The sequence below is a fragment of the Aedes albopictus genome, chromosome 2 (assembly GCF_035046485.1).
Source record: "Aedes albopictus strain Foshan chromosome 2, AalbF5, whole genome shotgun sequence".
Taxonomy (NCBI): Eukaryota; Metazoa; Arthropoda; class Insecta; order Diptera; family Culicidae; genus Aedes; species Aedes albopictus.
This window is the reverse complement of record NC_085137.1, coordinates 68,109,149-68,124,088: the sequence shown is the minus strand read 5'-3', so window position 1 is coordinate 68,124,088 and position 14,940 is coordinate 68,109,149. Positions and strand designations below refer to the sequence as shown.

The 14,940-nt window shown below is 39.3% G+C and overlaps 1 protein-coding gene across 2 annotated transcripts in view; it reads left to right on the top strand.

Moving 5' to 3' along the window:
- Positions 1 to 14,940, top strand: part of LOC109423925 (uncharacterized) — a 223,564-nt gene that overhangs the window by 45,645 nt on the left and 162,979 nt on the right. The window contains exon 2 of one of the 2 annotated variants that reach the window (XM_062849813.1): positions 6,339 to 6,428. In XM_062849813.1, coding sequence (XP_062705797.1) covers positions 6,372 to 6,428 — 57 coding nt within the window. In that variant the 5' untranslated portion in view covers positions 6,339 to 6,371. Of the gene's footprint in view, positions 1 to 6,338; positions 6,429 to 14,940 lie in introns of those variants that run through there. The other variant, XM_062849811.1, reaches the window with a different exon arrangement.

Genomic DNA, 14,940 nt, shown 5'->3' with positions numbered 1-14,940 from the left:
ATGCCATTCACCTTGAACTCTCTATTTTCAACTTGGCAATATAGCCAATAGAGATAACGCGTAATTTTCAATCAAAGGACCTAAGTTCGATTCCCACTGAATACCAATTTTTTTTTTATTTGAAAATCTTGAGTCGTATATTGGTACTCTCAATCGTAATAAGATCATGCATAATCGTATATTTAGACGGATAAAATCGGCGAAATCGTAAAATTTTTTCGAGAAATCGTAAATCATGTTGGATGGAATCGCAGTAATCGTATACATGTTTCGATATGGCCTCCACTTTAATATGTATATGCCTGTTTCGTGCATTGAATACGATTTCTTTGGTTCTATATATGTGTGACTATTTCAGTTGCAACTTCGATATAGCAACCAAATTGCTGGCTGGGCAGTCTGGACCCTCCCGGTCCGGGTTTTACTGAATTTCTTCAGTAATTACACCGCATTTAAGCGAATTACCACAGTGGACTCTCCCAGCCCGGGACATTTACAACGCATTTAGGCAACTTCTCATAGTGGACCCTCCTGGTCCGGGATTTACTGAATTGCTTCAGTTCTGTAACCGCATAAGCATTTACTCAAAGTGGATTCTCCCGGTCCGGGATGTACTGAATATTTTCAATTATTATAACGCATTTAAGCAACTTCTTTCAGTGGACTCTCCCAGCCCAGGCATTTTTTTTTCGCTTTTCAGCCAGCTTCAACTTTGCTTTTTTTAAGCTTACCTGAGTTTATCCTCGTCGCCAGATTGTAGGGACTAGCTCGAATCCAAAGTAAGATTCAATCCTGGATTTAATAAACCACGATCAGATGATGAACAGATAATCTAATTCTTCAATTACTTGCACTCTGAAACAGCGTCTTTATATCACCACGTCTCAGTCAATTCTGCCTTCCAAGTAGGTTCCCGACTACTATGACCGTTTCTTCTCGTTGCCCCTAACAACGAGCACATGTCTCGGGACACCGAAGCAAATCATCTACTCATTATTTTAGAATAACATTATCAATTTCCTACAATCTTCACAGTCACTATAGAATCGTAAAAACTATCTCGAGAGGAATCTTAATTTTGACGCTCAATATCACTGCACCTGTAAATTACTCGACCTCAAATTGTGGTGGAAATTTGGAAGTCAATTATCACTAAATCACAACTATTCTTTTTCCAATAACGAATAGCAACTATTTCCCTCCTCAACAGCTGTTTTGTGTTGTGATATTTTGTTTTGCCTATCTACACTACCACTATTGTGCATGAATTTGTGTGAGCTGTCATGCTTATTCATTTATGCTAGACTAGACAGGTTCAATATTAGACCTGTTCAATTATTTTATTGAACTCACTTCGGCGTAGCAACACTGATCTAGATAAGCAGGGTGCGTGTACCAATCATGGCACTACCTAAGGAGAGCTATTTATACAAAAAATAACGAGAAGACCAACGAATGTCACCAATTAGTTAAAAGACAGCTTAGTTTCCATACTTTACAGGAAAAATATAAAATCTGAGTCAAACCCACTTTTACTATTTATTACGGCGTGTGCAATGATAGGAACCCTGTACCAGTTATGGACATACTTTTTAACTTCGGTTCCTTTTCGCACTATTTGCATGCATTTCTTATGGGGTTAGCCATAACTGGTACACTATGGCGAAAAAGGGTGCAAGGAAGCCGAAATTTTAAGGAAAATGATTTATTTCTACTATGATTTGAGCCAAATGTGGAGTTTAAATGAGTGCGACCATCTTTTGTGAACGTGGTCTGTTGTTCACAAAATATTTCTTGTTGATTTACATCGTTAAAGGGTGAAAATCAACTATGGCGAATAGTTGGTACTATAGCCATAATTGGTACACTTACCCTATAACCTTTCAATAGAACGCTCTAGTGTTCTCGATATGCATCCTAGCGGGTTGGAATCTTCGGAAGAGTGCTTTGGATTGGTTGGTCCTGCATTTTTACATCTTCGGTTTTGATCTAAATTTACTTTAACTGAACTAAATCAGTTGTATCCTTTTAATATGTTCATGTGGTGTCCTAGATATGCATCCTGAAGGGTTGGAACTTTTGAAGGAATGGATTTATTGATTTACAAGCCTTCGATTTTAATCTAGATTGACTGCAGCTGTTCTAGACATTGTTTTCTTTTTGCATGTCTCTCCAGAATACTGGAACATTGATCCTAGAAGGTTGCAGTCTTCAGAAAAACGCTTAAGGTCGGTAGTTGCTACATTTTTGTGCGTCTGAAGTTTTGATGTATTGTTTAAGCGGGATTTTAAGACGTTTGTCCTTAAGAGTTCTGTATATGCATCTTAGAGGGATGCAGTCTTCAGAGAATGTTTTATGATTTGGTTATTACTTCATTTTTGTTGGTATAGAACAATAACAACTAGATCTACATCAGTTTTATCTATTGATATGACTGTCTTGTGCGCTAAGTGTACCAGGATTAAGAAAGTGTTAAAAAGATGGTTTATTTGGCAAAGTACACTCAATCCTGTTTTTATACGACTTTTTTACGCAATTTTATTATGCACGATTTTTTTTACGCGATTTTCTCGAAATTATGCAAACTTTTTCTACACGAACTTTTTTTACACGAACTTTTTTGCGCGGACGCATCCAACGTGTAAAAACAGAATTGAGTGTATTTTGAATGTCAAGGGTTTATTTATTTTATTTATTTACTAAACTTAAGTGTTCATGCTTTCGGCACAAATGTCCTGAATGGAGGTTAACGGCCTTCTGATAAGTGTTCATGCAAAGTAATGATTGCACTCTAAATACACCGTATATTTGTATGCAACACGAATTCAGCACCGTGGTTACAGGGCGTACAGTTGATGGGTCATTTGAAGTGAAATTTGCCACGAAACGGTGCAAGTCACATGTTTTGAAAAGCATTTAAATGATTGAAGTTTCTCAAAAAGTACTAAGTAAGCTATTATAGAGCTGTTATATCTCCGGATTCAATGTGCTGAATGCAGTGAAATTTTGACCACTTATGACTTGAATAATGAGCTGTGAAAACTTAAAATTATTTACACGGAAGAAAATTATAACGATTAGATTGTTTTTTCTGATAAAACACCAAATAATTCAAAACTTCAACATCGATTCAAAATTCAAGATGCTAATTATAGTTCTTTTCAATTCCCTCTAATTGACTTGAATATGAATATGTTTTGAAGGGAAATAACAACAGAGCCCGCAATAAATTGAAAAAGTAATGGGATGCTTATTAAAAATAGACCAAATTACTCAAAAATCATAAAATTAATGAAATCGCTACATTTTTTCTCTCTTGTTAATATGTTCAAGTTTTATTAAACGTTTTTCAGAGCTCATCATATAAGTCATAAATGGTCAAAATTTCATCGCATTCGGCGCATTGAATCCGGAGATATAACAGCTCAAAGTTGGCTATCGGATAATTATACCTTTTTCTAGAATCTTTATAACTTTGTGCATAATAGTTCGATTTTCAAATTTTGACCACTGTTACACAACTTGTTGATCAACTTACAGTTAAATTTTTAGAATATTTGATGCACTTTTCAAAAAGTTACAGCTAGTTGAACATTTTTTGGAAAAAGGAAATTTTGCCTGTCCCGATCAATTTGTCTATCCCCTGTATTTACAAAATGATACAAAATGATACTCACATCGAAAACCCCTCCCACAGCAAATTTCTAGCTACGCCACTGGGAGGAACATAGGGGCAAAGACTGAAGAAGGGGTATATATTAGCCTGGTACACGGTTTATATGGGAGAATACAAAAAATGTAAATACTCAAGTTCCTGTATACTTTTTGAGTTCCACTTTGGTCCCATATCAACTGTGCAAAATTTCAGATCGATCGGAAAAACTATATTTTAGCGCCCGCTATTCTTAGTTTTCCATACGATTTACTATGGGGAAATTTTACTCCTGCAAAGAAAAATCGCTAGGAGTCACCCCTTGATCCCTAAAAATAAGTCGATTAATGATTTCTGTAGAATACTTTACTAGGAATCAAACCTCCGAAGACCGCAAATCGATGCGACGTTCGTGGAAAAAGTTATTAGGCCTCACCCGATCGATAAAATAACGAGATTTTATTATTTATTGTTATTCCTTACATGTTAAACAGCATTTGCATGCCATTCGGTTTTCAGTCAATAACTTTTTCCACATGCCACAGATCGCTTTGCGGTCTTCGGAGAGTTGGTTCCTCGTAAAATTCCCAATATAAATCATTCATTGATTTATTTTTAGGGGTTAAGGGGCAACCTGTGGCGATTTTTCATTGAAAAAGTGATTTTCCCCATACTAAATCGTATGTAAACTTAAAATGGTTGGCGCTAAAATATAGTTTCTTCGATCGATCTGAAATTTTGCACAGTTGATATGGGACCAAAATGGAACTCAAAAAGTGTACAGGAGTAAAATGTCTTTTTGTGTCCCACGCTAGTATATATATTAGAGTGGGTCAACGTTGTATGGAGAACATTTAAATTTGATCGCATCAACCCGGAACAAAGATTTTTCAATCTGTATTAGCGTCCAAAACAAAGTATAGTCTAGGATATGCCAAAAAAACTTTGCCGAAGACCGCAAAGTGATCCGACGCTTGTGAAAAAAGTTATTCGCTTGGTAACTTGGCCAAAAATTGAGATTTCATTATTGATGTTACTCCTTTACATGTTAAATGTTAAGCACCACTGGGCAATCTGTACGTTATCATTTTTTTTTTTAAGTGCCGGATTACTTTGCGGCCTTTGGCAAAGTTTTTCGGCATATCCTAAGCTATACTTGGATGTCATTAGTTAGATCGTTTTAGACAAAAACAAATCGATTTACCAGAAAAATGCAAAAAAAGTTCGTTTTCCCATAATAAATTCCATACAAATTTCAATCGCAACCAATCGCTCCCAAATTTCGCACAGTTGTTTTGGACGCCAAAATGAATCGAAAAAGCTTTGTTACAAAAAATCGACTTTGTTGACCCAGTCTAATATATATCCTAATTATTACTTTCTCTTTTTTTTTCAAAAAAAGCCCTAGCACACCTGTTTGACGGGGGCCATTTTCACTAAAAACTACAGCTCATTTCCCCGATGCCAACATGTGCCTGTTAACACCGGGCTTTAGCGACTGAACGCACTTGTATCTAGCACAGCAGAACCAACAACAGAGGCCCATCCATACTTCCAGCGAACCGTTAAACCATACTGAGGCACCTCCAAAGTGGCAATTTAAATGCTAATTCAACCTGCTGCACCATCTTGATTAAGATTTTTCCTGGCGCGGCTCGTCCGTCGGTACCTACAGGTACACGTGTGGTGAGTTTTTTCGTGCTGCTCATATAAGAATATGTGTACGCAGCCTATAAAGCTGTGCCATTGAATAATAATAAAGGCAGGAGTACATAAATGCTTGCGCCCTATATTTTCCACGTATCCTATTTTTGCTGCAAAAAGTGACGACGGACAATTTCAAGCAAATGCGATGACGTCTATCGTCGCAACTCCAGCCGTTTTGAGCTATATTTATGTAGCTAGTGCTCACTTTGCTGCTACTGGCGGATTGTTTGACGACGCAGGCAGAAATGATCGCAAATTTATGACCTAGCTGTCTAAATATAAATTATCTTTACCGAACAACGACCGCAACCATATCAGCGGCGGCGCAGCTCCCAACCGCAATCTAATTGAAAATAGAATTACTTTCCGTTAAGCGAAATTTAAGATGGTCGTCTTCTCTGAGCGGGATCCGATAACGATGTTGAGATCATTGCGGGTTTTTCGGCAAATTTCTTGTTGGTTTTGTACGATCTCTCATTGATTCACGGTGGAATCGTGGACGAATTTTCGAACAAAATACTTGAAAGATATTTGCAAAAATCTTTGCTCAAGGGGATAGCAGAATTGATGATACATTCGCTCACCCAGAACATACAATCTATTTCCGATTTTTTGAACAACAAGAATCCAAGACGTTGTACTGAATTTTCGATACTCTTAAAATACACTTTTCGAATGAAAGTACTTTTTAATTCCGCCCATTCATGTTTATCCTTTGACAGATACATGTATTTCGACTACCACTTGTAATATCCATCAGTGTCAATTATCCATTGACACTGACACTGGCACAAGTGGTAGTCGAATCATAACAGGGCGAATTAAAAGGTACAAAACTGATCACACTCATTCGAAGAATCTACGATTTTTATTCACATCGCGTGATCAACGATAACTCCAATAAGAAAACAGTAAATCATTGGTTAAATCTATTACGTTACTGACACCCGCCCCTTTTCTCTTTCCACTCTTTTCCCAGGTCACCGTGACTTTGCGCGCTTGTTGAGAGGAAATGAAAGTAGATTTGCATCACAATAGTAACAACACCTCGTCGCCACACTTCTGGATTGTAAGTATCTCCTTCTGAACCAAACCAGCAGTACTACTTAACGTCTCCCAAAATTATCCCCATCCCATTCCATGGATTATCGTGAACCAACACATAACTTTTAACATCACACAACCTCCCACATAATGACCCCGAAATGTCACTTCGAATCAGAGTAGAAATAAATGAATTTCATTCCACATGGTTGACCTCTGCCACAGAGTTACCGCAGCACTGACTGACTGACACTAGTCTAGCTATAAGCATAGGCCTGATGGCCGCCAACGAACATCATCAATTCTTATTTGTCACAATTAGTGTGATTTATTGCCTTCGGTTGTGGTTTGGATGGCATCTTTATAGTCAACATAGTGAGACAGTTGGTGGCATTTTTTGCCTACATAGTTCCATACCACAGCAAGCCTAATCCGCAGTGGAGAGAGAAAAAAAGGAAGCTTATTTTTGTTAACCGGTCACAGCTTGGGGTAGATGGAGCAATTTATTTGACCCAGGACTGGACTTAGATGTGGGAAAAAATTGTCACCAGGGAGAAATAAATTTCTACTTTTTTCATTTGCGCGAAGGAGAAAGAACCATCACCATCACCATTAAGCCTGCCTCTGTATCTGCCCGCAATCATGTAACTCGTCTTACTGTAGTTTAACTATTGTCAAGTCTGTTCTCGCTGTACTCTTCTTCCGAGGAGCATCTTCCGATTGATGCCGATAAGAGCAATATCGTCTGCAAAACCGAATAGCAGCTATCGTGTGGTAGTGTCGTTCTTCTGTATGCAAGATTTCCACATCGCTCCTTCGAGTGCAGTGTCGAACAGTAAATGTGAATGTAAGGAGATCAACTCTTCGTCTGCTGTTCGAAAACTTGATTGCGATTCCCCCAAATTAGGTTTATCGGAAAACCATGATCTAACAAAGTCCGCCAAATCGTATTTCTTTCTCCACACAAAATCCATGAACAGGTGATGCATTCAAATTATAAAATATTGTCCGTTGTAGTAAATCGATCCTCACCAATACCAGCCTGGTAGGCGTCGTCGACGCTCCAAGCAGAAGTAATCTTCCGTAAATCGGTCGACCACCACTGCCAGCACCACGCTAATGCAGAGTACAAAAAGCGAGATTCTTTCAACGTGTTGTATAAAATACAGCGCGATCATTCGAGGGTTAACAAGGGTCAGCGATTAGCGCACTCTTCTTTGAGCTTTTCTACTAAAACTGGGCATACAATGCCATTCAGCCTACTTATTGGTATATCTTCATGAGTATCTGGTGGAGAGAAACGCGTGACTAGCTTCTTGGGTCAGTCGGTTTTCCCGGTAGTGTGATGGGGCCGCGGTAGTGGAATGCGGAATAAAAATTACTCGAAACTTTTCGAGTGGCCGACGATTTTCATGGGAACGCAAGTGCGAAATCAGAATCGCGCGACATGGGAAGGTCAGTTTTCACGGTTAAATAACGATCAATGCGCTGACCCCACGGTGCTCCATTTACCGTTATTATAAAATGAAATATACCATCAAAACCTGAAACGCCATTCTCTTTATTTATCTATCCTACAACTCTGGACAAATTTTTAAAATCATCGTTGGGCGAATTTTTGAGTTACGCCCTTTTAAAGGGCCTAACCTCTAAAAAATCGAGTTTTCCATAGAATAACACCACATTTCATAACAGAATCATGAATTAAAGGCATGAATAACAGAAATTATCACGAACAATACTGAAATGTGGTAGTATGCATCCATATGAATATCGGTGGAGTGCATTTTTTATTATCAAAATTTGTCATTACGTCAATATACGGTAGAAGTTCTTAGGGCCTATAGAGAGCAAATATTACATTGGTGTAACAAATTCAATTAAAAGTATATTCACAGATAACAGACGTTTATGCTTATATTGGCAATGTGTGTAAAAATGCTCAACAGCCATTTTGTATGTAACGAGCAGCTGAAACTCATGTGGCAATCATTAAGAGATGGCGCAGTGATCGATAGTCAGTGATCGCTTTCAAGATTGCATACACTACGCAATTTTACATTCAAGATTGTATTCGATCTTGAATGAAAGTGGAACTTTGAACTATTTTTGCATTCAAGTTAGATGTAATGTCGCAAACAGTTGAGTAGATGGCGGTAGTGAGCCAACGTATATCGTTTTGAACATTTACACAAGATTCTGCGAAAAATTTGTACTAGCATAAACATCTGTTATCTGTGGTATATTGTATTGTGATTCCATATGTCAATAGATGTTCATGTTACTCTCCGTCATAGCCATAGGCGCCAACTTAGGAGGGTCAAGCATATGTTTGCCCCCCACAATAATTGAGGATTTTGTAATTTTCCCATACAAAAAATCAGAAAAAACAGGCTTTGCCCCCCCCCCCCCCAATATTTTGACCAAGTTGGCGCGTCTGGTCGTAGCGATAGTATTTACATGCATATCAGCACCAACATTTCATAAGGACGTAACTGATCTATAAAACAAAATCTTTTCTTATAGCTGTAGATCGTATCTCATCTTTCCCAGGACACCAACAACCACTATCGGAAAGAATTGCATTTCCTCCGTCCAGTAGTGGTTGTACATTACAACGGAGAGATAAAGGTTTGGTTTCGGCAAGCAGTTTCGCCATTTTGAAATGTTAGCACCGATATATGAAGAGCGTGCACTCTCTATGCAGAAAATCTGCTTCAAAAACAATAGTCAAATATAGGCAACCACAAATTAAGCAAAATAAATATATCTGTGTGCCAAACGGCTTAAGTTAAAAGTATAGAAAACCAAAACAAAGGCCAGAGGACAAAAATCGAATCAGGCTTCAAATAATCACATATAAAATGCTGCAAGAAAATTCTTTCTTTCTTTTTTAATATGTAGGTAAGACCTTTTGTCCCAACTAATTTTATTTTTTTCGACCTACTATACTGCCGTGAATCGCAAGTCAGTCCCATATGTAAAAAGTAGGCATTGAGAAAATGGCCTCTGAAGTTTTCAAATTCGATTTCTATGTGAAACTCTAAAAAATCGCCATGAACTGCAAACTTCTGCGATCATCATGAAACTTTCACACCAGAGCGTTAATGATTAATCATAAATTTAATCATGATTAATGATTAATGATTAAGATTAATCAAAAATCATTAATCATAATCACTAAAAAATTTTATTTAATCATTAATCATTAATCTTAATCACACTGATTTCGCAATTTAATCATTAATCAGTAATCATAATCATAAGGAAAAAGAATTAATCAATCATTAATCATTCATTACCAAAAATGATTCACCATATAAAATATATGATCCAACTTAAATTGGTTCAAATGCTGTTCTTAGTGTGATTCTTTTTTAAAAAATCTCCCAGACAAAGAAACTTTTACTTTTGAAACTTCAAAAATATTGTAAACAGCACAAAACCTTTTAATCATTTCCAGTTTTTATGATTGATTAATCATGATTAATCATGATTTTTAATCAATGAGCCGTTTTTAATCAATAATCATAATCAATAATCACAGATAAAACCAATTCTAATCATTAATCATAATCTTTAATCATCCTAAAAATCAAATTAATCATTAATCATAATCAATAATCACCGAAATTAGAATTTTAATCATCAATGATTAATCATGATTAAAAATTTTGTTAATCATGAACGCTCTGTTTCACACATTGCTTTAAACATGAAAACGTAACAGTGAAAAATATAAAACTGGCTAAAACAGTGTTAGGTTTTGTACTGGAGGGTACACTAGTTCGTAATGGGACTGACTTGCGATTACATTTTATTATGGGACAATCTGACTTGATGTTGTTTTTCATTTTTACTGAACAAACTATATATTTTTATTCATGCAGCTGAAAGATCATCCAAAGAGAGACCGAAAACAGCCATTAACTCATTTTTGCCCAAAATGCAGATGGGACTGACTTGCGATTCACGGCAGTATACATTATAAGAAAAATTATCGCGCAAAGTTATGCAAAAATGTAAATAGACATGCGCGGTTACATTTAATCGTTTCGGTGTCTTCTGCGCGGACAATCATTAGCTATTTTCCGCATTTATTGTATAAGACACGAACACGATATGATGTAGGGTAAAAACACTAGACTTCGCTCCCTAAAATACTGCTCTAATCGTTGCCACTTCATACATAAAAAATGGAATTTTTATGGAGGGGGCGAAGACTAGAGCAATGGCGAAGTCTAGTGCTTTTACCCTACTGGCACGATCTATTAGCGGTTTTGAACATTTTTGTGCGATAATCTACGGCGAAACGCGCAATATTGTCTTCAATTCTTTTTTGCATCTCTACGCTTTGTTTTCTCAGCCTCAGCATTTCAAGAGCGCGTAACTGCTTTCCAAAACAGCACCTTTTTTTCAAATCCTTGGCGTAGCACTTCAAGACAAAAAAATGCTCCTCTTTCGATGGCTTACATTACAGGGGTAACATGCATTCTACATCCATAGAAGAAGGAGTCGTATCATCAACCAGTTACGCCCTTTTGAAACGCTGAAGCTGAAAAGATAAATCGTACAAATCTGGAGCAACATTTGAAAAGGGCATACAAGCATTGGTAAAAAATGACTTCACACGTCGTTCCTGAGCCCCCATCAACTTATTCACTCAATCTAAGACAGTTTTCAGATAGAGCAAACATCGACACCTTACTAACAAATACTCCTTCCCGAGGCAACTGTAGGGAAGCTGCGGATTGCACAGTTTGCAGTACCTATGGTTGTCGTACTAACATTCCTTCTCTTTTCCGATGACTGTAAGGACGTGGACCGCACCGTTATTGACTTTCAAATGTTGAACTCTCGAATTGTGCACATTGAGAATGTGTAGATGGTCCCATGTGTAGATGGTCCCATACATACATTTATTTGTTCAACATCACATTTAAGACAAGACATAATCAACAATAGTACGCCACAATACTCGGTTCGTGGCTGCCGCTCTCCATTATCGGTCGCGCCCAATGCTCGCCAGGTCACGCTCCACCTGGTTCGCCCATCGTGCTCTCTACGCTCCATGCCTTCTTGTGCCAACCGGATCAGTAGCAAACACCAGCTTTGCAGGGTTGTTGTCCGACATTCTTGCTGCTTCGCGTTTCAGGCGGGTGTACACTGTACAGCTCTGCCACCGTTTCAAATGTTCTGGCAGTAATGTCCATGTCGTCCGCAAAGCACACAAATTGACCGGATTTTGTGAAAATCGTTCCCCGGCTGTTGAGCCCGGCTCGTCGCATCACACCTTCCAGAGCGATGTTGAAGAGTAGGCATGAGAGTCCATCACCTTGTCGCAGTCCCCGGCGAGATTCGAATGAACTGGATAGTTCACCCGAAACCCTTACGCAGTTTTGCACACCGTCCATCGTTGCTTTAATCAGTCTAGTCAGCTTCCCAGGAAAGCCGTTTTCGTCCATGATTCTCCATAGCTCTGCGCGGTCGATACTGTCGTATGCCGCCTTGAAGTCGATGAACAGGTGATGCGTTGGGACCTGGTATTCACGGCATTTCTGGAGGATTTGCCGTACGGTGAAGATCTGGTCCGTTGTCGATCGGCCGTCGATGAAGCCGGCTTGATAACTTCCCACGAACTCATTAGTTTTAGGTGAAAGACGACGGAAGATGATCTGGGATAGCACTTTGCAGGCAGCATTCAAAATAGTGATCGCCCTGAAGTTCTCACATTCCAAATGGTCGCCTTTCTTGTGAATGGGGCAGATTACCTCTTCCTTCAACTCCTCCGGCAGCTGTTCGGTTTCCCAGATCCTGACTATCAGCCGATGCAGACAGGTGGCCAACTTTTCTGGGCCCATCTTGATGAGTTCAGCTGCGATACCATCCTTACCAGCTGCTTTGTTGGTTTTGAGCTGGTGAATGGCATCCTTAACTTCCCTCAGCGTGGGAGTTGGTTCATTTCCGTCCTCCGCTGCACTGGCATCGTCGTTTCCTCCATTGCCGTGGTCTCCCGTGCCTACGTTCTCCACACCATTCAGGTGCTGATCGAAGTGCTTCTTCCACCTTTCAATCACCTCACGTCCGTCCGTCAAGAGGCCTCCGTCCTTATCCCTGCATATTTCGGCTCGCGGCACGAAGCCGTTGCGGGGTGCGTTGAGCTTCTGATAGAACTTCCGTGTTTCTTGGGAACGGCACAGCAGTTCCATTTCTTCACACTCCGCTTCTTCCAGGCGGCGCTTTTTCTCCCGGAAGAGGCGGGTCTGCTGTTTCCGCGTCTGTTTGTAACGTTCCACGTTCTGTCGGGTCCCTTGCTGCAGCATTACCGCCCTCACTGCGTTCTTCTCCTCCAAAACCGTTCTGCACTCTTCGTCGAACCATTCGTTCCGTCGATTCCGTTCCACGTACCCGATGGTTGCTTCAGTCGCTCTACACAGCAAAAAAATATGAAAGTTAAACAGCACGTAAATTGAAGATCAACTGAAATTTGCGGCAAAAAAATGTAAATCACCAACATTCAACGTCAGCCGAGCAGCCCGCTGCTGGTCAGACGGCTTGTTTACAGATTTTAAAGCATATTCGCTTTAAATTTACATGCATCTGCTATAAATCATGCCAGCCACTCTCCGTCATCAACTAAACGAACGGCTGCTTGCAGCTGTGGCGGTCTCCCCTTTGTCTCTCTCAGTGCTCTCCGCTGCAGCCGGAGCATGTCGGGAATGTGTGCATTATGGTAGAAGCAGTTTCACTTTGATAGTCTTCTATTCAATAAGCTGAGATAGCCGAGAGAGCTCGGGCGTGCTACTCACACCCCAAGGTTCTGAGTTCAATTCTCGCTGGGACCTTAATTTTTCTTTATATTTTCTAACAGATATCAGCAATGTTATTTTAAGATCGCACAAAAATGTCCATCATATATGACGGGGTCCAATTGTTACATTCGATCCGTCATAATTTTACAGGTTTTTTTCGAACTGTGAGGTTGTACCGTGGCGGTCGCCGGTACCGTACATTGTTGATGACGGAGAGTTTTGGGCGCAGTTTGACCATCACCAGATAGTGGTCGGAGTCGATATTGGCGCCACGATAGGTCCTGACGTCGATAATGTCGGAGAAGTGCCGTCCATCAATCAGAACGTGGTCGATTTGAGATTCCGTCTGCTGTAGTGATCTCCAGGTGTAACGATAGGGGAGGCTGTGTTGGAAAAAGGTGCTACGAATGGCCATATTTTTGGAGGCGGCGAAATCTATGAGTCGTAGGCCATTTTCGTTCGTTTGCTGGTGGGCGCTGAACTTACCAATCGTCGGTCTGAATTCCTTCTCCTGGCCTACCTGAGCGTTCAAATCTCCTATGATGATCTTGACGTCGTGGCTTGGGCAGCGATCGTACTCGCGTTCGAGCTGCGCGTAAAATGCGTCCTTGTCATCATCAGTACTTCCGGAGTGTGGGCTGTGCACGTTTATTATGCTGAAGTTGAAGAATCGGCCCTTCATCCTCAACCTGCACATTCTTTCGTCGATCGGCCACCAACCGATCACGCGCCTCTGCATATCACCTATCACCTTATTCTTATTCTTATTCTTTATTGATATAATTCAACGGACTTATAATAGTCTAATTGAATGTATACTTAATCTAAATGCACTTCAATTTTGATACAAATAAGACATCCTCACATCATTAACATTCAAAAACTTATAAAAATGAACATAATTCCGAGAACAACATTAATTACATTTCCAAACAACTGCCATCTACAATTCAATTACAGACTATGAAAAAGAATTACGCAGTATCAGGTCTCCACGTGCATTGTCTTCTTCTAAACTCGTGAAACTTTACATTCCTTGGCCACGTAGAAGATTTCATTGCGACGGATTTCCACTTATGGTCGAGCACAATTTTGAAAGAGATGTAATCAAGAGTCCTACTGTCAATATAATTCGGTACGAGTTTTCTAACATTGTCGCACTTAAGGGTATGCGGTATATCGAATTGTTTCGCCAAATACACCTCGAAACGAAATTCCGCGGAATTCCACGGAATTTACCTAGGCGAAATTTATGATATTGAATTTCGTTTCGTTTCGCCAAATTCTAAAAATTTCGTCTTCAAAAAATAGATTTTGGCGAAATTCAACGGAATACCGCGGAATGTCAAATAAATATCGAAAACAAATAAATAGTGTAAATGTCCACATCATCTATCGAAGATCTTGCTAATCTCAAGTTACACAAAAGTGTACAAAAAAACATCTCGAATAGCGAGAGACAAACCACTCCCAGGTTCTATAATAAAGACAGCAAAAATCTCGAATATACTTCTTATCTTTGGCCTACTATCAAGATCTTGCTCAATAGGTATGCTTTCCACATTTTCGGTATGCAGGACCATACTTAATATTTTGGTGTAATTTTCTGATTGAACCAAATGCAAAAAAATACGAGTTTAGTTCCTGTCTTCAGTTTAAATTCCAAACAGGAATTTTCAGTAGAGTAATGGAGAATATTAGGATAGGATGATATAGGGCGTTAGA